Source organism: Pelodiscus sinensis, chromosome 2, assembly GCF_052426305.1.
Source record: "Pelodiscus sinensis isolate ZL-2025 chromosome 2, ASM5242630v1, whole genome shotgun sequence".
In the NCBI taxonomy this organism is placed as follows: Eukaryota; Metazoa; Chordata; order Testudines; family Trionychidae; genus Pelodiscus; species Pelodiscus sinensis.
Genome location: NC_143053.1, coordinates 241,303,909 through 241,327,102, shown reverse-complemented (window position 1 = coordinate 241,327,102; position 23,194 = coordinate 241,303,909). Strand labels below are relative to the sequence as shown.

Sequence of the window (23,194 nt, the reverse complement as noted above, 5' to 3'; positions counted from 1 at the left end):
GCAGCCCAGCAGACAGATTTGAAGAGCTATAGTCATGGAAGGAAGCTAGATGTGCCAAGCCCAGACCCACAGGGATAGGAAAGGGCAGAACCAGGAGAAAACATAGAGAGATACTATGCAGTGATGTGGCCCGCCAGTATTCCTGATCCCCCATGGAAATCCCTGCTATCCGGGCTGCATAAACCTCTTCCTGTAGCTGCCAGGCCCACAGCTTCTCCTCTCAGCTGCATGCAAGCTGGCAAGGCTGCAACCATGGAACATGTCAAAAAGTTGTCAATCTAATATATAAAGGAGAATGTTTGTATATTTGTGCGCTAAAAACTTGGACACTAAAAGAGCTAACTTTGCATGGGATAACCTTTTATCCAGAAGAAGATTTTAAGGTACTGTGGGAGGGAAGAGATGAGACACCAATGCCTATCCCCAGGGCTGCACAGAGTTGGCAGTACTAGGAGAAGAGGCTTCCTGGGGCAAGCCACGAGGACAGTCACTCACTAAGGTCGGTGAAGGGACAAGAAAGCGGAGGGCGGGCTTGGACGCTGGTGACAGGCTTGCAGCTCCCTTCCCCATCCCACCCCTTAGGCTCCTCACCTCAGTTATATCAACTGTCAAATTATATTTCAACAACGTATACTGACAAAGCACAAGGACAGTCACTTAAAGTAGTTAGAATTGATTTGAAGACATCTTACTTTTCACATGGACAACTCTATGTTGCGTGTTCAAGAGTTGGAAGTGGAAAACATTTGTACATATTTGTTAAGAATAATGAAATAAAAAATATAGTTTACAATAAAGTTTTTTATGAGAACATGTAAAATTGGTTGTTTTATACTTTTTTAATATATATTTTAATCCCTATAGAACTCAGTGCAACTTTTCTACCATTCAAAAAACGATAATGGACTACTGTTTTTCTAAATTTTGTTCCTCCACTTTCCCAAGCAATGCCGGGTAACTCCCACTAGTATTTTATATAAGATTCCCAACATTTGAATCCCATTAATACTGAAGTCAATGGAACAGGATTGGCTCCTGGCAACATGTTGCTAATAAGCCAGAAGTTATTATCAGAATTGCTATTAAGCAGCATCTACTGCATAGACAAGATATACTGAGCTTCTGAAGCAACATGGAAATTATTCAATATATTTGTAGAAACTTCTCTTTTCATTTAGGTGTATTTCGTCCATAAGCTAGGTGTTCCATCTCTGAAAACTGAAAGCAAGGTTTGGCCAGTATTTATAATGGTAATCACTGTAACTGATACATACTTTGAAAAACACTGCAACTGGTTTTTAATAGTCCCATGGATCATTTTAATGAAGTTTACATTCCAGCTCAGCAGAAAACTCAGAAATCTTCTTCCCTGTTAAGGAAAATATAGAAATAAGCTCAGCCCAGGAATCAATTTAAGATACATATCAAGTTAACTGTAAAAAATTGTTATTAGCATTCCATAAATGCAGTTCCTCAAGATGTGTTCCTCATGTCCATTCCAATGTAGGTATGTGCTCACTTCAATCACTGGAAAGTTTTCCCTAAGTGGTATCTGTTCAGTCAGCTCTGGTACCCCCTGGAGTTATGCTCTCATAGTGCAAGTATTTAGGGCAAACTCCAACAGAAGATGAGGCAGAGCAGTTTTGGAAGGAATATGAGCAACACATCTCAAAGAACTGTTAATGGAAACTTAACCGTTTCTTCAAGTGCTTCCTCATATCCATTCCAATGTAAGTGACACCCAAACACTTGCACAGTGGAAGGTTCAGAGTTCACTGACACACTGTCTTAACACTGCTCAGCCAAAACCTTTGTCTCTAGCTTGCTGGATGATGCGTAGCTCCTCAACTTTGGAAGCCCAGGGGGCCACAATGATACTCACAGCACATGCTGAGGACCAAAACTTTTAAGTGTGGTTACATGTACATGCAAATATATTTGCAAATATATGCGAATAGCTTATTTCACACTGACAAGCAAGAATACAAAGATTAATGCAAGACTACATAACACAGGACCCATTTCAGTCAGTTCTGCTGATATTAATAAAATGCAATATTTACCACATTTCCACCCATATAACAGCTCTTTTAATGAGCAATGACAGTCCAGGAATTTAACTACTAAAATGCATATCAACAGAAGACCATTATATTGACTCGCCATTGTGGAGCATGTCTCCAGTGGAGGCCAAGTTCAAAGGCTCCCACTTGCGGTCCAAGTGTTGCATAGCCTTGGTGTAATGGGACAAAAAAGTAGACTGACAACCACGATGCTACTCTACAAACATCCTGAATTGGAATTTGTCTCATAAATGCCACTTCCAATACTCGAGCTCTTGTAAAATGTGCTGTCAGTGGAGAAGCCTAGACCTTCACAAGTGGATACAGGAAGTGATCGATGATGAAATTCTCTGAGTCGAGACTGGATGGCATTTCATTCTGTCTTCAATGGTAATCTGCAGTTGTGAAGCATATATCCACAGAGGTGGATATTTGCAGTTATGAAGCATATATCTGAGGAGCTGCAGGCCTTTACTGGAAATGGCAGCACTGAAAGCAACCCACATGTCTGGCGATTGCTCAAAGGAGTCAGCACACCATGCAGGCAGTTCCTCTGGTGTGGCTGTATCACCCTCAGCCGTGCCCACCTGGACAGCTTCCACTGCCTTAGATTGCATTAATTAAGATGAGTGCAAGCCAAATACCCACTTCATATCCTCAGATATAAGTTTGGTATCTGCACAGGGCTCTACTGATTTCCGAAAAGATTTAGTCCTTTCTTTGTAAAACATTACTGCATGCCTAAAATCCAGTGACTGGAGTTTCTGTTCCTCCTTGTTATCATGCGGTTTGGATAGAAGACTAGAAGGAAGATATCCTGCTACCTATGGAGTTGTGAGACCACCTTTGGCAGGGAGGCTGGGTGTGACTGCATCTGAACCTTTTCCTTGAAACTGACCACGTGTGGAGGTTCTACAGTAAGAGCTCTGACTTCTGAGACCCTTCTGGAAGAAATAATGGCAACCAGGAGGGCCACCTTCCAGGGCAAGTAGACAGCATGTTACCAACAGTTCATATAGGCAGGTAAGGGCGCCTTGTGGCCTTTCCCACACCAAGTTGAGGTCCCTGGAAGTAAATGGCTTGCATACCGGTGGGCTTAGCTGCACCAACCCCCCAAGAAAACAATCACAGATTGTGTCAGAGAATACCAATCAACCATTCACCCATTGGCAAGAGGCAGATATCAGTACTAGATGGATCCTAATAGAGGATAATTAGGTTTTGCTGTTTCACGTATAGAACATAATCTAGAATAAAGGGCAGCGTTGACTGAGTAGGCAAGATGCCCTTTTGTGCTGAGTAGATAGAGAATCTCTTCACCAGATCAGTAACTCTAGTGCAGGAGTGGTGACTCTTTGGCCTGTGGGTCAGATCCAGCCCAAAATTGCTTGGATCTGGTCCATGGTGAGCCTCAGTGCCTCCCTGCTCCCTCTCCCACTCCACAGGGCTGGAACGCAAGCACGAGCAACCCTTAGTCTCGGTGCCCCATGCGGACTGGACCGTGAGTACTGTCAGCTCCAAGCCTTGGCACCCAACTGATTTTTCTCACTGGTGTGTGGCCCCCAATTAAAAGAGGTTCCCCATCCCTGCTCTACTGAATGGTCTCTTGTTCCCTAAAAGCATCTCCCCAACGGGCTCAGAGCATGCCATTTCTGTGGAGTTCAGCTAGGGAGCTTTCACACAGTGAGATGAAGAGACTCAAAGTTTGAATGACAGTTTGTCATGGACCTGAGAATCAAGCCAGAAATGCAGGCAGGCTGATTGGCATGTCCACTGACAGATCCAAGAAGGTGGAGAATCAGTGACACACATGTAGGCCAGGGCTATCAGGGTAAGACACGTCCTGTCCCTTCTGACCTTCAGCAAAACCCTGCGTATAAGAGGAACAGTGCATCCAAAGGGAGGAGAAAGGTATCTTTGAGTGAACTTAGGCTGTAGCTTAGGAAGGAACAGAAGGCTTCCTGTTGTGAACAGGTCCACTGGAAAATGACACTCACAACGTACAGGTCAACGTACCACTTATGATGGCTGGAACCATCTGCAGAGATAGTCCACTAACCAGTCCTGAAGCCTTCAATCAAGGTCTCAAGTGAGCTCCTCATCTCATTGCCAACACATCTGTGACAAAACACATTGACATCTGGGACCTCAAGAATGTGACTACTAAACATACTGTCTACAAGTCTAGCCACCAAAGAAGGGTAGAAATCATTGACAGGAAAAGTGAGATCGCCTTGTCCAGATGCTGTTTGCTGGGTGAATATACCAATGTCAGTCAGGTCTGGGGAGCCATGAGCCATAGTTTCATGTTTTGTACCACATAGGTGCATGATACTATATGCCCAAGAGCTTTACACTGTTTTTTGCTGTGGTGATGGGGTGATTCTTAAGGTTCTCCATGAGCACTCCTAGAACTCTGAACAGGTTTTCCATGACAAAGGCTCTGGCCTGGGTCAAGTCAAGGACTATCCTGATTAATTGTATTTCTTGAATCAAGGAAAGGATAGATTGTCATGTGTTCATCAACAGCCTCCGAGCCTGGAAAGTTAACTGCATTAACTCCACATCTGCCTCCATGTGAGCCTTGGATTGACCTCTGATCAGCCAGTCATCAAGGTAAAGTACACCTCAATCCCTTATTTCCTCAGGAAAGCTGCAACAACTGCCATGCATTTCATCTACATCTGAGGGGCCGCTGACAACTTGAACACTGTACATTGGCAATGCCTGTGGCTCACAATGAATCATAGGAACCTCCTGTGTCCCAGAAAGGCTGCAATATGAAAATGTGTGTCCTTCAAGTTGAGAGTGACCTACCAGTCCCCTGGATCCATAGAAGAGATAATATCTCTCTCTGGAATCCTTTGAAGCGAGTAAGATTTCCCCTTGAACGCCTATAACTGATGAATATGTAGATGAAAAATTAGGCCAATTCCAGCAAGGAACACTCACTCTGTGGCAGTGGCTACCTGTGAGGTTTCTATCTCTAGCAGTGCCCACACCAGCAGAGCCAATAAGGGCCCAGGCACGCTCCTTAAGTTGGTCCCTCTGATCTTCTTCATGGAGACGTTGCTTGATCACAAAGTGTTAGCAATCTGAGCTAATGCAGACTGTAGTGGCGAGGTTGCCCCACTCTGGCAGAAGGGGCTGAAGCAAACTGGAGGGAGCCTGCACAAAGTCCTCGCCAATCAGGGAAGGGCCTAGAAAGAGCCAATGTGAAGGCAGCTTGCTGGGGCAGCCCTGTATATAGGAACTGCTCAGCAGAGAGAGAGGAGTTTGGTCCTGGCCAGGGAGGATACAGGTCTGGTTCCCAGGGAACACCTTAGAGAAAGCAGTGCTGGGCAGGCTCAAGGTATTTGACACAGTGAAGTTGTTCCTGTCGCTTCTGGTATTGCCATCCCGTGCCTCAAGCACACAGCATACCATAGACAAGGATGGCCTCAGTATTAAGACATTAGGTGCCAAAAGAGCAAGCCGGTCATGTTGCAGCACTAGCTTCCTCCCTCCCGTCACTTTTCTCTGGCACTGATCGGCACTGCTCTGCTCTGATAAATGAGAAGGAACACCAATTGATGATACCCAAAGACTGAAATGAGTCATGGTATTCAGCTGACAGCCTGGTCACTGACCCAATGGCAGATACCACTGCACTAGCCATTCTGGAATCCCTGGCCTTTTCAGGGAGTCTAGGCTCCACAGTTCACAAGGTGCTACTCCACTGCATTGGAGTCAAGAGATCCTGCACCATTTCCCTTGGAGCAGGTCTCTGTTCTGAGCTGAGTACTGAATTGTAAGACCTGGCCTCACCGGACCCAGCTGATGCAGAGGGTGAGAAACAAGGCCCCTTACTAATATAGGTGTCCTCTTCCACCTCTCTTGATGAGAGGGTGTCGGGGACAATTATAGTGTTTTCTGAGGATTACTATCCGACACACCAGGAGCTCCTCAAGAGGCCAGTCTGGAACCTGGGTATCCAGGTGGAGGAGAACTCTGAATCTTCCCATGTCCTGGTGGATCTCTCAGAAGCTTAAAGGCCATTCTTTGATCAATGGCATTTTGGACCCAGAAAAAGTGAGATGCTTCTGTGAAAAGCAAAAAAACCAAAAAACAAAGCAAAAAAACAAACCAACCAATTGAAATTTAGGGGAGGGACAGAGAAAACTGAGGTTCAAGGCTTCAGGCCAGATTAACTTTTCTGGGGTTCCAGAATTAGTGGATTTTGTGAGCCACACTAGGCTGTGGGGTGGAGCAAAAACTGAGGGGTTCAGCATGCAGAACAGGCTTGCCAGTGAATGGGATAGGGATGGTGATGCAGGATCTGGGTGGGAGGTGGGGTGTAGGAGCAAGCTGGGAATAGGGTGTCATGATGGGAGGGGGAAGGTGCAGGAGCAGGCTGGGGGTTGGGTCTCTGGCAAGGAGGGAGGGTACAGAAGGGTAGGAGTAAGTGTCTGGCCAGGGAGTGCAGGAGTAAGGGAGGGTGGAGGAGCAGGCTGGGGGTAGGGTGTCGGGTTGGGGGGGAAGGGGCAGGAGCAGGCTGAGGGAGTAGGTGTGTGGCCAGGGAGGAGGGGGAAGGAGCAGGTTGAGGGTGAAGGGGGAAAGTGCAGGAGCAGGCGGGGGGGGGGGGGGGGGGGCAGGGTCTGGACATGAGGGGGCTTTCGCACCCCGCGTCACTCCCAGAACCGTGTCCCAAACACAGCCTCCTGCTGCTCTCATTGGCTGGATTCTGGCCAATATGAGCACAGGGGAAAGCATCAGTGCACTGCTGGTTCCCACAACTGGGGAAGGTGAAGGGAAGCGGCAGCACACAGAGCCACTTCTGGCTCCACCCCCTCCAACTCTGCCTCCTCTCCGCAAGCTAGATCCAGCAGGGAAACTCGGGGCTTTCTCCCCCCACCCAGAAAGCCAGCGCTAGTGCTCCAGTCTTGCGGAGGGCCATGAAGCTGAAGCATCAGAGCAAACTCCCTGCTGTGGGGGAAGCAGGGGGTGGGACTGAGCTCAAGCTGCAAAAGAGCAATATTTGGATCCCTATTGCACCATATTTGGCTCAGGACCCATAGGTTGCCAATTCCTGACTCAGCAATTAAGCAAATTCTCTGGTTCAGCACCAGTCAAATCTGGAGGGTTTTGGACTAGAGAGGTTCAATCTATATTTCCAAAAATACTATATCACGAAAAGATATTAACTTCTTTCAGAGTTAACATTTAAAATATTTTAAAACATATGGAAAAGCATAAAGGGAAAAATCTGTTTACCTCTTCTTTTTTTATATGGTTAACACTCATAAAGCACTGAAGCAACAAATCTTTTACTTCATTACTCTCCTCCAGATCATAATCAAAGAACAGTAACGTCTGATGTAAATGCCATAGGCGAACTATATCTGCACCCTAAAAAGAGAAACACAGCTATGCTGTAGTTAAAGTAAAAACAATTAAACTTTTAGACTGCTGTCCAAGAGCTCTCCTCCCAACCATATTTCAATTTCAGGACCTGAACAAAGTCCTGTCACAGAGGTAGTGGTACTTTTTTAGGCTGCATAAACATTAATTTCTCTAATATATAGGGGAGATTTGAATTGATTAAAACACCACACAACCATGGGGGGTGGGAGGGAGAAAGACTTGCAGTGGATACACATTTACATGTTAGGGGACGGGGGAGGAGGAAGCCGATTGCAGGAAGCCGGCTTTAAAGCTAGCTTCTGCGTGCACCAGCTCCTATTCCTCTACCCCCCAGCCCCCGCTGTCTCTGTATCAGAGGCGGGGGGCGGGGGAGAGAGTATCACTGGCTCCCACCTCCCCATCTTGCTGCCTGGGGAGAGGAACTGCTTCAGAACACAGAAACTGCCAGAGGAAAGATTACAAAGTACTCTGGACTAGAAGGCTTGGGAGATATCCATAGTTAGCAGAAGAGAGACTACAGGATTTTACATCACTACTCCTTAGCAGTGCCCGATTTCCTGACCCCTCAAAGGCCAGCACCCATGATACCACATAATAAAAACGAATGTAGCATGAGACTGAATTAAAAAAGGATAATTTCTGGAAAGTGCTGAGCACATATATTCTGAAAAGCCCCCATAAAAGGTTGTTCTGGAATGACAGCCCCAAATTGAGTCCCCTGAAATCATTAGGCACTCTATAAATACTGACCATTAACTTTTTGGAGAGAGCAGGCAAGAGTAAGAAGGTTTCAGGAAAATAGTAACAATCACAAGATTTCATTTTCAAAAGGACTGAACTTAACTTACATCAGACTATAACAATTTAAAAACACAAATTGCATGACAGGTGCCCATTACAGACAACTTATACCTAATAAGCCCTGAACATAGGTTGTATACATGAAGGATAGTTTAGAGATGTACAAATTTTGAATATTCGGTAATAATTATGAAGTTATCCACATAGCTTCAATATACCGTAACAGTTTTGCTCTTCAGACTTTTTCTTAGCATCATAATAAAAGCTGTTTTCCCCAGCTGTTCTTTTCCTTCCAGTCCTTTCTCCCACCACATTGCACATAAGTGCTGGATGGCACTTTGTAGGGCTTTTTCAGATTCAGATAATGCATAGAGAATACCTACAACAAATGCAAAACAATTATTTACGATAAGTCTAATCAAACTCTTGTGGCACAACAGGCTATTAGCATTCAGCCTATTGAATTTGTCTCATGATTCCTACCTCAAAGTACTGATTTTCCTACATTGGTGCCCCACAATACCAATCACAAATTGAAAAATAAGTTGTTTAGGTTTACATAAATGATTTTCTATTAATCTCCAAATTATTGGTCAGAGTATACTGGCTCAGCAACAATTTAATTTTGTAAGAATCACCCATTTTAATAGTGAGAAAGATAAAAGGTACATACTTACTTCACATGGGGTAGTTAATTGGCTAATGTTTGTACAGAATCTTGGGGGTAAAGATACACAGCTTAGTTTTGGCCATCTCTAATTATAACCTCCACCCCATTTCTCTTTCTAGCACATAGCTAGAATACTAGATGTTCTACACTTTAAAAAAAATACTGTTCTGAGATACTTAGTGCTACACTAGCTTACACAAATGCACTAGGAATCCACAAATCGTCAACAGATGAACATGTAAATAAGTTGGTGATAAATTTATTTCCACATGCTGGCTTGACTCTTGACCAAACAGTCACTGAAGCAATAGGTTATATTTATGTGAAGGAGGGATTACTTTTCTTTTTTTGAATTCTGAAGTTGGTGACAGCAACTAAGAGATTAAGAGAGGCAATGTCAGATTATGACATCCTTGCTTCAAGGGCGGTCCGCTTCATAAATGACCAGAGTATAAACTAATTCTTATTAATTTCACTTTGGTGCTCAGGTTTCTAAGAGGAATTCTTCAAGGAAAAATTGAATAATCCTAGTAAGTTCCACTTTGCAGAAAGCTATTTTTGCCATATTATGTTACTGATTTTTAGTTAGCATTTTCTTAATTCTAATAGAGTAAAACTATGATGGTACAATAATCAACAGTATGACAGGTTAACAACTTCAGTCAATCATCATCTCCTTCATACTAAAGTCAAGCATTTAGTATGAATGTATTTCTCCTCAGTTCTATCCCCCGAACAGTGTATATTTAGAGCTACATCTACACAGCAGTGTTATTTCAGAATAACTGGCATCATTTCAAAATAACAAAGTAGTGTGTGTCTACACTACAAGCCTTTATTTTGGAATCACGTCGAGCCAGAGGACTTCGTACTCCAACTCCTGTAACCCTCATTTCACGAGAAGTAAGGGAAGTCGAAGGAAGAGTGTTCTTCCTTCAACTTTCTGATTTGTAGACAGCACCTAAAGCCAAGTTAAGCTATTTTGACTTAAGCTACACAATTGACATAGCTGAAGTTGAATAGCTTAAATTCAACTTTAGCCTTACTGTGTCCATGGAGAGAAAACAGGAGTCACTAAGATACTAAGAAAAAAACCAGCAAGTAAATGGTCTGGTAGCACTTTATAGACTAACATGTAGATGGTATCATGAGCTTTCATGGGCACAGCCCACTTCTTCAGATGACCAGAGTTATGATTAGAGGATAAGGAAACTCGAAATAAATAGGAGAAGGGAAGTGGGAAGGAAGAAAGATGTTCTGTGGCCCACCCCCCTACCTCAATGCATAAAGTATCAGGAGAAAGGGTGTCAAACCTGAGTAGATTAAGATCAAAGTCAGTGGATGGATAAGGCAGGAAGGATACCATTCAGAAAGTAATAGAAATGTAGCCGTGTTAGTCTGGTGTAGCAGAAGCAAAATACAGGACTATGTAGCACTTTAAAGACTAACAAGATGGTTTATTAGATGATGAGCTATCGTGGGCCAGACCCACTTCCTCAGATCACTATTTCTTCCACTATTTGATCTGAGGAAGTGGGTCTGGCCCACGAAAGCTCATCCACATCTAATAAACCATCTTGTTAGTCTTTAAAGTGCTACATACACAATACAGCAGGATTTTTATTAGATGGACTGTAATCTTACTTTTTGGAGGAAATAAGGAATCCCAATTAGGATATGTAGCCTACTTCCTCCCATCTTTAACAATAAGCTGTCTCAGTAAATAAAGTTTACAGACTAAAATATCAGCATCACCAAAGTTTACCCCTTTATTCAAGCTACAGCAAAACCAAAATGACTCAACCATTATCAGCATACCAATATCAGTTTACTGTATAACATAACATATTACGAAAAATACTCACCATTTAATATTAGAGCACATTCTAGAAGTGCTTTGTAGTTTATATTTTCATCTACTACAGATATCGAAGCAGTAGCGACAGTTGTTACCCCTTGGATCACAGCTATTATTTGTTTCTGAAAGTTAAATAGCAAGTCATCTTAAGCAAAATGAAATTATTTTCTTTATAAAACTCAAGAGGCTTCAAAATGTTATAAATCTGAAAGAAACAGCCTCAGAAAATAAGCATTAGCCATGAAAAGTGAATATGTATTGCTCAAACTTAAATGTCTGGAAAGACGACCAATTGTTTTGTTCAATATTAAATGGAAACTATCACGTGAATTGTGGCACAAAATTTATATCTGAAAAAACAAAAGTTTTTACAAAATTCAATTTCAAACAAAAGTTTTTGGATTTTTATTATTTAATTCCTAATGTATTTACTAATACAGAACTTTTGTTTAGATTTAATACACAATCCTGGTTTGCAATATGTATTTTACATCATGTTGCCATTTGAGAGAGAAGAAATTGTACCTACTTTACAGGGGTTTTTTTAAATTATAAATGATTTACTCCACAAATTGTTTTAACTCCTCATATGCAATATGCTATATAAGATAAAGCATTTATTTGGTTAGTGCAACAGTTCTCTAATTTTTATAATTTGCGGACCACTGTATAAGATTCCCTTATGTCAACCTCATTATGTCAGCCTCTACATCACAGCCTTGCTTCCACTGATATGTAAAAGGAAGTTACTCACCCTGTGCAGTAACGACAGTTCTTCAAAATGTGTCCCCCCCCGTACGTGCTCCACTGTAGATTTCGTCTCGCCCCACTGCCGCAGTTCGGAGTTTTGCTCAGCAGTAGCTGGTCGGGCTGCGCACGTGCACATGGCGTCTCATGCCATTGGTGCCCATAGCACGCAGCCTGACCCCTCAGTTCCTCCATGGGAGCCCAAGAACCTAATAAGAGCAATGTGGAGGAACAGGCTGAAGATGGAGGGGTGGAGGGTGGGTAATGGAGCATCCATGGGGACACACATCTTGAAGAACCATCGTTACTGCACACGGTGAATAACTTCCTTTTCTTCTTTGAGTACTGTCCCCATGGGTGCTCCACTGTAGGTCACTTTGTAGCAGTTGTCAGATGTAGACTGGATGGCGGGCTTCAGAGTCACCTATTGGAAGCGGTGGATAGGACTGCTGTAGCTACTGTAGCATTGCTTGAGAGGTTTTTAGGAACAACATAGTGCTTCATAAAGGCAGCAGCCCTGCAAATGTTCCGTAAGGATACACTGCAGAGAAATGCTGTGGTGGTAGAAACTGCTCTTGAAGAGTGAGCTCTGGGCAGAATTGAGAGAGATTTCCGTCGTCGTTTGTAGCATCGTGTAATACCCTATACAATGATGTTGGATATTCGTTACGAGGAGAGTGGTCTGCCCTTGCATTGGCTCAGCACTGAGACAAAATTGTTGGGAGGTGCAAAAGACTCTCAGCTGAATGTAGTACACTAGTGCTCTGCAAACATCGAGAATATGAAGTATTGCCTCCTGTGTGGGTGACTGTGGTTTGGGATAGTACGTGTGGAGAATGATTGGTTCATTAACAGAGAAGTCCAATGACAGTTTAGGCAAGAAGGAAGGGTGAGTTTGTAAGGTAACTGTGTCTTTAGTAAAAACATATACGGTGGGGTCGCAGTTAGAGCTGCAAGATCACTGACTCTATGTGTGGATATTATTGTAAGAAGACAGATCACCTTTATTGACATAATGTGTAGAGGACATGTAGCTAGAGGCCCAAATGGTGGTCTCAAAGTGTTGAACACCAGTTCTACGCTCCATGAGGGGGGTGGGTGGAGGTCTTCGTGGAGGGGAAATGTTCTGAAGACCTTTAAAAAGCCATCTAGTGACTGGATGAGCAAAGACGAAGTGCCCCTGTACAGGTAAGAGAAAAGCACTGATTGCCAATCAATGGACTCGGATTGATGAGACAGAAGATTTCCGTGTTTCAAATCCATTATGTAGTCCAGTATCTTATGAAGTGGAATAGTCTGTGGATCTAGGCCGGCTCATTTGCACCATTTGGAGAATCTCATCCATTTACAGAGACAGGTGGTGCAGATAGTAGCATGTCTGCTGTGAAAGAGGACCTCATTCACTCGGTCAGAGCAGAGTGTCTCAGCATCTTGAAACCAGAAAGGAGTCATGCAGTCAATGGAGGCTCCGAGGATTGGGGTGCAGTGGGGTGCCCCTCTGTTGGGTTAGGAGATCGGTACGATATGGTAACAGGAAGGCGGGTTGAAGAGTCATTTGAAAGAGATAAGGAACCACATCTGGCTGGACCAGGCAGGGGCTATTAAAATTACTTCAGCCTGATTTTCTCCAGGGTTTTTGGGATAAGTGCAGTGTGAGGGAATGCATATAGGAGATGTAATTTCCAAGAGATTACAAAGATGTTGCCTAGTGAACCCTGTCCCAGGCCTGCCCTGGAGTAATAGCCTGGACATATTGTGTTCTTATGGGAGGCGAAGAGGTCGACTTGGGGAAAACGCCACATCCGAAAAACACATCAGATAACTTGAAGACTGATCTCCCATTCATGATCTGTATGGAAGTATCTGCTCAGGTTGTCTGCATCTGTGTTATGTATTAAGTACGTTACAGTCAACATGATACTCTTGGCTATGCACTGTTTCCATAGTTTGGACCGCCTCTGTGCATAGTGAGCAGGATCGTGCTCCACCCTGGCGATTTATATAATACACAGTTGCCATATTGTCTGTCAGGATTATGACGGTGCGATTGATAACATACGAATGGAAGTGTTTGCAGACATTGGAGACTGCTCAGAGCTCCAGAATATTTATGTGTAGCCATTTCTCTTGGTCAGACCACTGACCCTGAATAGCAAGGTCTTGGAAATGTGCTCCACATCCTATTAGGGAAGCATCGATTATGATTTGCACCAATGGATGACTGCATTGGAAGGGCACACCTGCCAATAGGTTAGTTGGATAGGACCACCATTTGAAGGAAGCTATGACCTTGGCGGGGCGGGGGGGGGGAGGGAAACACGTTTTCGGGTTCGATGTTTTGCTGGAGTGTAAACCGAGGCCAGCCAACGTTGCAGGCATCTTAGGTGCAGGCAAGCATTCTGAACTACGTATGTCGTGGCCGCCATGTGACCCATGAGTTGCAGGCATGTGAGGACTGTCAGACAGACTTTTGGTGATTATGGTAATCAGGTTTTGTATTGTATGGAATCTCTGCCTCGGGAGGTAAGCGAGTGCTTGGGTAGAATCGAGATGGGCAGCTATGAATTCCAACCACCGAGTAGGGTGGAAGGTGGATTTTTGGTTGTTGATTATGAGACCCAGAGATTGGAATAGATCTCGCATCACAGATATCATATGAACAGTTTCTTCCTTCAATGCTCCCTTTATGAGGTATCGTTGAGGTATGGGAAGATAATCACACCTTAACGATGAAGGGCCGTGGCTACTACAGCTAGTGTCTTGGAAAAAACTCATGGGGCCGATGACAGGCCAAATGGCAGAACATGATATTGAAAGTGGTCGGATCCTATGGTGAACTGGAGGAATCATCTGTGGATGGATGGATTGTAATATGAAAATATGCATCTTGCAGGTTGAGGGCTACAAATAAATCTTCCCTGTCCAGAGTTGCAATAATGGACGCTAGAGTGACCATTTTGAATCGCTGTTTTCTGAGGTATTTGTTGAATCTTTGCAGATCTAGGATGGGTCACCAGCCTCTAGTGCACTTCTCCATCAGGAAGTAATTGGAGTAATTGTCTAGGAGCTGGTGGACTTCCTGTCTCAGAAGGTCTTCATGAGAGCAGTCCCTGAAGTGGGACAGGATGGGTGGGGAGGATGGAAGAATCGAGGTGAATGGGATGGAGGAACCGGAGGTGATTATTTCTAAAACCATCAATCTGTTGTGATGGCAGTCCAGAGACTGCAAAATGGGCATAAGCGATGATGGAAAATAACTGAGCGATTCTGATGGCAGGAGAGGTCGGGCAGGCCCCCGACCAATGTCTCAAACTTGCTGCAGGTGGGCAGTTGTACTGTTGCCTTCTCTTTAGAGGTTGAGCTCTGGATCGGCTCTGGTCTAAGGGTCTCTGTTGGTTCCCAGTATAAGGGAAGTCCCTGTGGCGATGGAACAAATAATAATGAGGATTGATCTGCATCTAACCAATGGGGGGGGTCACAGTCAACATCCTTGTGAACCTGTCATTGCTTAAGTTAATTTTTTTTCCTTGCTACACCAAAACTCAGACCACTGACAGTATCTAAAACATCTAACTGGTGGGGTATACGTTCCAAGTGTTCGGAGCGTAGTGGATGCAGGTGTCTGCCTTACTTGAATGAAGGACTTTGTCCATCCTGGCAGCGAAGTTTTTCCTTATCAAAAGAGAGGTCCTTGACCTTCCCCTGAAGCTCCTTAGGCACCCCAGTGGATTGGAGCTACAAGCCTCGACACATTACTATTGATGTTACAGTGGACCTAGCCGAGGTGTCTGCCATGTCCATCGATATCAGGAGAAATGTTCGGGCAGTTCTATAACCCTCTTGCACTATCAATTTCAGTTTCAGCTTCTTATTGTTGGGAAGGTGTTCTATTACCTCTGCTAACCTGGCGTAATTGTCAAAATCATGGTTCGAGAGTAGAGCAGCACAATTGGCTACACTGAGTAGTAATGTAGAGGAAGAGTAAACCTTTCTTCTGAGTATGTCCATGCGCTTAAATTCCTTATCCTGTCGTGTATTTTTGTATTGTGAGATTTTTGAACATTGCTGTGCTGCATCCACTACCAGTGAATTGGGTTGGGGATGTATAAATAGAAAGTCCAGCCCTTTGGAAGGGACAAAGTATTTCTTATCTGCTCTTTTACTTGTAGGAGGCGCAGATGCAGGTGTCTGCCATATTTTGTCTGCTGCTTCCATTATGACCTCGTCTATTGGAAGCGCTATCTTTGGGGGTTTTTTTGATTGGCTGAAGATTTTTGAAGAGGCAGTGTTGTTTCTCTCTAACCTTTGAAAGTTGTACTTGTTGGTTTGTAGCTACCCTCTTGAAAAGTTCTTGGAACTGCTTCAGATCGTCCACAAGAGAAGAATCGCCAGGTATTACCGCCTCATCTGGCGACATTGATAACTAGTCTGTGGGAGATATATCTGGATGCTGGGTTTCCTCCTCCTCTATAATCTGACCTCCCTCCACCTCCAAGCAATTGAGAGGTGAGACTGTGGGGAAGGTTGTGACTGTCTATGTGGTGGTGGGGGAGGAACAGAGGAGTAGTAACATTTAACTGAACGCCTGAAACATGGTGACCAATTACGGTAGTATCTCGTGGGATAGCCCCATTCAGGTCTCCAGGGGGATGGATGATGGTATGACCTGGAGTACATGTACTTGTCGTAATATGATCTAGTGGGCGAGGAGTGTCTGGAGGAAAACACACTCATGTGCTCATGAGATGCACTGCGGATTGAGCGAACTGGGGATCTCAGTGATCTAACTGAGCTCCTGGATGACTGAGAAGATGGAGAAAGCTGCCTAGAGCGGTGGTCCCCAACACAGTGTCCACGGGCACCATGGCCCCCACTGGGGCATTTATGTGTGCCTGAAGAATGATCTGGGCCAGCCCCGCCCCCGGGCACACAGTGCATGGGTGGCCCCTGCCCCGGGGGCACGGCGCATGGGTAGCCCCTGTCCCTGGGCGTCCAGTGCGTGAGCGGCTCTGCCCCTGGAAGCCCCGAAAGGTTGGGGACCACTGGCCTAGAGGGTCTGGCATGTGATTGTGACGCCACCAGGGAGACATGAAGGTGTGGAGGACTGTGGCCTTGTTACGTGTTGTGAATTGGTGCTGGCGAATGAGGCACCAAAGATGGTGGTAGCAGTGCTGGCAAAAAAGTTGGTTCCGGGCTAGGAGATCTGTAGATGCAATCTGTTTTTGCGCGGGCCTTTTCCAGTGCCGACAATGCTGTAGAGGGAGTTCTTGCCAGTATCACTGACATAGTCAGTACCGGAGTTTTCGGCAGCACTGATATCAGTGCAGCTAACGGCACTGAGGGTTTGACAGCATGCCTTCAGTTCCAAGGACTTAGAGAGGAGTGCCCAGTGCCTGAGGTTCCCAGATTATCCCCTGAGCTAACTCGGACTGAAGTAGATACTGGCAGGGATTAGGAAGGTGAAATCCTCTTTGACAGTGACTTGGGCACTGGTGAGCTGGCCCTCTGTTTCTCAGGCCTAGGAGGGTCTGGGCAAGCAGCCGAGATGCGTGTCTCAGAAGGCTGAAGTGCTTTATCAAAAAGGAGCATGTGTAGCCACATCTCCATGTCTTGTTGGACCTGGGCAGTTAACTTACTGCAATGGGCGCATTTTTGTGGAATGTGTGCCTCACCGAGGCAGCAGATCTAGAACGAATGGCCGTCTGAGACCGGCATAGCCTCATGACAGGTATCAGTTTTTAAAAATCAGGAGACCCTGCATTGTGGTCACACTATTTTGGGAGAGAAGGTTAGGTTCACCTTCCAGTTTTCTCTTCTTTTCTGCTTTTCTCTTCTCTCCTTTTTCTTTTCCATTTTTTTTTGGGGGGGAGGGCGGAGTTGCTCGCAGCTAAGCCATAGCAGCTCCATTTCTGTTGTATTTTTTTAACAATAACTACACTACTAAGACTAATCTAAATAACTCTAACGAGGTTATGAGTGTTACTAATGGCTAAACTAACTAACGAAAGATTCTTAGGTAAATCTCTGGGGAGAACAGTGGAGTTCCATCTGCAGCCTAGGGCAGTAACAGAGGAACTGAGATGGGGTCGGGCCACACGCGCGAAGCAACGGGCCTGAATGGCACAAGACGCCACGTGTGCACGCGCAGCTCAACCAGCTATTGCTAGGCAAAATTCCGATCTGTGGCGCTGGGGCAAGCCGACACCTACAGTGGAGCACCCACAGGGAACTACTCGAAGAAGAACTAATTTGTTACACTAACATTATAACTCCATCTCCATTAGAGGCATAGGGCTTATATCTTTGTAGTTTGGTGATGCATTGTCTATGCTAGAGATATGACTACTTGAGTAGTCAACTAGTCACTACCACCTGCTGCCTCTATCAGAGGCAGCAACGGGTGCGGGGAAAGCAGGAGCCAGTGCAGGGAAGAACTGGCAAAAAAGCTGGTTCCCCTCAGCACTGTCTCTGTGGGTGGGCAGAGGTGCAGCGAGGGATTGACCGTGAGCCAAGAATCAGCTGTCCCACCTTGCACCCATTCCCAGACACTGCGCCTCTACTTTTTAAATGTAGTAAGAGCCGCCAGGCAGCTCTTACTACATTTCAAAGGCAGAACCGCAGTGGGGTTAGCTCCTGGGGCAGCACGAGGGGTACTACTTAAGTCCCAGTTCACGTCGCCCAGGGGAGCTAACCCTACTGCAGCTCTGCAGCTTAAATGTAGTAGGAACCAGGCAGCAGCCCAGCTCCTACTACAGTTAAACTGCAGAGCCACAGCAAGCACCCCCTCCATCAACTAATGGAGTAGTTGATGGAAATTCCATAGCATACTCAATTAGCTGATTATCCTCTTTTTAACATCCTTAGTTCATGCATACACTGAGTTATTTACGTTGGCTATCATTCTTGTCAATTTCATGGCTCCCTAATAGAGCTCTGAATTTGTAAAAGACTGATTTTGTAATAGCATTTGATCCATTAATATAAGGTTAGCATCACTCCAGTAAACTTTCAAAACTATTGTCTGTATAGAGAGCAAGAAAAGATTAAAGAGCATTAACTCTGAAAAATCTTGAGCTGTTTTTTAAAGTTATACACAATTTACACCAATTCTGTGTCATCTCTAAGTGTATCTCTTTGCTGGTAGAAGATCCTAAGTGAAAGTACGCAGCATCTTGAACAGCATAATGGAAGATTTTATTTTACCATTTTTGGACTTTGTTCTACTTCCATATCATCATCATCACTTTCATCTTCAATCCTCTGCCATCCCTCCACTGGGTTTTCTATCAAAATTTGTGTTGTTAGTTGTGTCAGCCTCTCCCATAATGCTTCCTTCTGTTTTCTTGGTAATTCCTGAAGCAATTCATTCAGATCAAATGGATCCTTCTGTAAAGTGTTCAGAAACATTACAAGATACAAAATAACTAATTTATTCTGTGTAAGATTTACACTCAGAGTCATACTGCAATAAAATATTTTAAACAAAACTCCATTTGCCTCTCAGTTATAACTTCTTTGGACCCTTAATATTATACCTGGTAATAAAGGGAAAATTGTTTGCTTGAAATTCAACATTAACTCAATCTTTTAATCTTTGAGTATAGTAGTAAGTGGGATCACTCATGAATCACATTCCCCAATGACCCTCAAACAATACCACCTTTGAGTATAAATGCTCCAAATATTCCTTTCAAGTACTTCATGTCTAACAGCTAGAGAGAATGACTATTCTTATATTACAGAGTTATAATCAAGAAAAATCCTGCACTGATTATGTTTAGATGAAAGTTTGTAATAATCAGTGAAGTTAAATGCAAGATAAACAGAAGAGATAAAAGTAAATGTGTGAGGGTCTACAGAAATAGGCTCTCCCACTCACAAAGAACTTAGCTGCAGGAAGGAGAGGAAGAATGTCCTGTTGTATATTGCACTACATCTAAGTCTTGCTACCAAAACTCCACCAGCTGCAGAGCAGTTTAAGAGCTATAGAAATCTTAGCCATACTAATTTCTTAAGCTCTGTAGAATGAGACACTAATGCTAACGACCTTGAGAGGTCTAAAGTCTCATAGCTCCCCTCTTTAGAAGAGCTGATTGGAACTGTAGTTAGCAGAGGGCTCAGTGGCCACCAGACCAAGTACAATATTCCTTCTGCTATTAAGGAATTAATCTGCAAATATCTGGAAGAAAATAAGGTAATAGGCAACAGCCAGCATGGATTTGTAAAGAATAAATCATGTCAAACCAATCTGATAGCTTTCTCTGATAGGATAACAAGTCTTGTGGAGAAGGGAAAAGCGATGGACGTGGTATACCTAGATTTTAATAAGGCATTTGATACAGTTTGGCATGCACTTCTTGTCAATAAACTAGGATAACAAGTCTTGTGGATAAGGGAAAAGTGGTGGACGTGGTATACCTAGATTTTAATAAGGCATTTGATACAATTTGTCATGCACTTCTTGTCAATAAACTAGGCAAATAAAACTTACATGGGGTTACTATAAGGTGAATGCATAACTGGCTGGATAACCATTCACAGAGAGGAGATATAAATAGTTTAGAATCATGCTGGAAGGGCAATACAAGTGGGGTTCTGCAGGGGTCTATTTTGGGACCAATTCTGTTCAATATCTTCATCAACGATTGGCATAGAGAATAAGTTCATTCCATTTGCAGATGATACCAAGCTGGGAGGGGTTGCAACTGCTTTGGAGGATAGGGTGAAAATTCAAAATGATCTGGACAAACTAGAGAAATGGTCGGAGGTAAAAAGGATGAAGTTTAATAAGGACAAATGCAAAGTACTCCACTTAGGAAGGAACAAATCATTTTCACACATACAGAATGGAAAGCAACTGTCTAGGAAGGAATACTGCAGAAAGGGATCTAGGGGTCATAGTGGACCACAAGCTAAATATGAGTCAACAGTGTGATGCTGTTGCAAAAAAAGCAAACATAGTTCTTGGATACATTAACGGGAGTGTTGTGAGCAAGACACAAGAAGTCATTCTTCCGCTCTACTCTGCTGCCCTGCTTCTGCCTGCAGGCTCCCAGCCTGGCCAGCACCTTTCCATGCCTTCTCCAGGGCATGGTAGTAGCAAAACTCACCTGGAACGTCTGTGCCCTGTTGGAAAGTGCCTGCTGGATAGGTCATGGATGGTCTTGTTCGAAGCACATCACCAAAGTCTGAACCTAGCCCTTTAGGTATCTAAAAGGGTGTCACACAAGGAGGAGGGAGAAAAATTGTTCTCCTTGGCCTCTGAGGATAGGACAACAATGGGCTTAAACTGCATCAAGGGAGATTTAGGTTGGACATTAGGAAAAACTTCCTGTCAAGGTGGTTAAACACGGGAATAAATTGCCTAGGGAGGTTGTGGAACCTCCATCTCTGGAGATATTTAAGAGCAGGTTAGATAGACATCTATCAGGGATAGTCTAAGACCAGTGGTTCCGAACCTGGGGTCCGCAGACCATGGTACTATAGGGAATCCATGGAAAGTTGAGGAAAGGAAAGGAAAAGTAAGGATCAGGCCCATCATGGGACTGCGACTTTCCATCAGGTGACTCACCCGAGACTCGCTGTTTGAAACCAACTGCATGCACACTGCCTCCCGCCCTCAGGATGGGACCATGATACAGGAAGCACTATCCATCCTGCTGCCGCCAGCTGCACTGTCATTTACACTCCAGTCCTCTCCCTTCTCCCAGTCCTGCAATGGGCCCAATCCAAAGTTTTCTTTTCCTTTTCTTTTTCCCCCCCTTCTACCAGGGTTCTTTGCCCGGCCACAAGAGCCCCCCCACTGTATCCTCCATAGATGGACAGGGGATGGAGGGAGTGGGAGCTGAGAAAGTGGTGCAGGCCAAGGAACTTGCTGGCCGCTGCTTCCTGCTGCTCCTCTTGGGGGAGGGAGGGCATAAAATTTTAATAGATTGAAAAAGGGTCCATATGCTCGAAAAGGTTGGGAATCATTGGTCTAGATGGTACTTAGTCCTGCCATGAGGACAGAGGACTAGACTCAATGACCACTATGATTCTATGATTCTCCCTCCCGTGTTCTCAAAGAACTTTATAGAACCAAGACCTCCCTCCAATAGGCTTAATGTTTAGAAAATCTAGGAGGTTGTGCCCCCTGCTTGCTGTGCTTCCCAACCCCAGCTCTCCCCCCTCCCCTCCGGCCACCAGGGAGGACTGGGCTACAGCTGCGCCAGGCTGGGACCCTCCTCCCCCACCATGCTAGCTGGGGGCCCCCCCTTCCCATTAAATCGGGTTACCTCCTCCCCCTCCGTCACCAGGCTGGGCCCCTTCTCCTCTCTCCCCACTCCTCTGAGCCAGGGCCCCTTCACCCTTCCCCACCAACTCACACCCCCGGCCGCAGCATTCACCAGGCCGAGCTCTAACCTCAGCAACCAAGTGGAATGGGGTGCTTGCCTATCCCACGTGGGGTGCAGAAAGGCGCAGGTAGTGCCACATGCATGTGACGTTCTGGGGCACTGCAGCCTTCTGAAGTGGGAAAAGCAGCAGCGCGGGAGAGGGGAGCACTGTCCTGACCTCTCCCTTCTGAGGTCCTGCCTGAGCTGCTCCCTGCCCCAGCCCTGCTCACAGAGCCCAGGGCCACCCATCTGTCTGCCAAGGTAGAAGGGAAGGAGCAGACAGGTCAGTGCAGCTGATCGGGGGTGCTCTGGCAGCTGCAGAAAGTTTAGCCGCTGGGGAGGGGAATGAATCTCCATGGGGCAGCCGGACTCTGGGCGGTCAGGCACCACGCTCTAGCAGCAGGGGGAACCCCTACCTCAAGAGCCCACTGCTGGCCCATAAGCCCAGCTGGGAGCCCCACTCCTAGCATCTGTCTCTGGGCTGTTGTCCCAATCACTGCACCTCTTCCCCTTCCCCAGGCTGTCACAGCTGCAATGGGGGTCATCTTCATTTCTCTTTGAAATTTGTAATAAGCTGCCTATGAATAATTTGATAGTTAATTGCTTTATACTAATGAATGCAACTAAATTACCAGTGTGTGTCTAGGAAAGAGATTAGCTTCAAAACAACAATATTCGTGCCTATTCTTCAACCAGAAGCCCTGCTGTGACCACAACTTGCTTGAGATATAAAAGAAGTGGGCCTAGATCCTATTTTATCTCAGATCTGCTTAAATTTTGTCAATGGAATGGCAAGATGCAAGAATCAGGTCTCCTTGATTGCTTGAAGCTACCCAGAGTAGATGAATGAGCAGTCCTGGGGCATCTTGAGTAATGTATTCGGACATGAGCTTTCATGGGTAAAACCCACTTCATCAGCTGAGGAGTGAAATTCCCACTCCAACTCAGCTGATGAAGTATGTTTTACTCACAAAAGCTAATAAATTTGTTAGTCTCTAAGGTGCCATAGGACTCATCATTATATTTCAAGAGTGAACAAGTTGGATATAAAACATACCAACATGCAATGTAGTTACCCGGTATCTCTCTGCAGGGAATCATGTTTCATTTTTGAGTCAGAGTTAAAACAAGCACATTTTCAAAGTAGTGTGAACATATAACTGATCAGTTCTTTATTAATGGGAATCACATGGTTAAATCTTCATTTGCCATTTCAAAAGTCTACTCCTGGTTGAGTTATTTGGCAGTTAAGCTTCTCAATTGAGTGACTGGTAATACA

General features: G+C 44.8%; 1 protein-coding gene across 1 annotated transcript in view; it reads right to left on the bottom strand.

Annotated features, from left to right (window-relative positions):
• NCAPG2 (non-SMC condensin II complex subunit G2) overlaps window positions 1-23,194 on the bottom strand; it is a 111,374-nt gene that overhangs the window by 76,081 nt on the left and 12,099 nt on the right. Inside the window, exons 3-7 of the mRNA XM_075922741.2 lie at window positions 18,746-18,928; window positions 10,803-10,917; window positions 8,486-8,646; window positions 7,317-7,451; window positions 1,275-1,369 (exon numbers count right to left, since the gene is read on the bottom strand). Of these exons, the coding sequence (XP_075778856.1) occupies window positions 1,275-1,369; window positions 7,317-7,451; window positions 8,486-8,646; window positions 10,803-10,917; window positions 18,746-18,928 (689 nt within the window). The remainder of the gene's footprint in view (window positions 1-1,274; window positions 1,370-7,316; window positions 7,452-8,485; window positions 8,647-10,802; window positions 10,918-18,745; window positions 18,929-23,194) is intronic.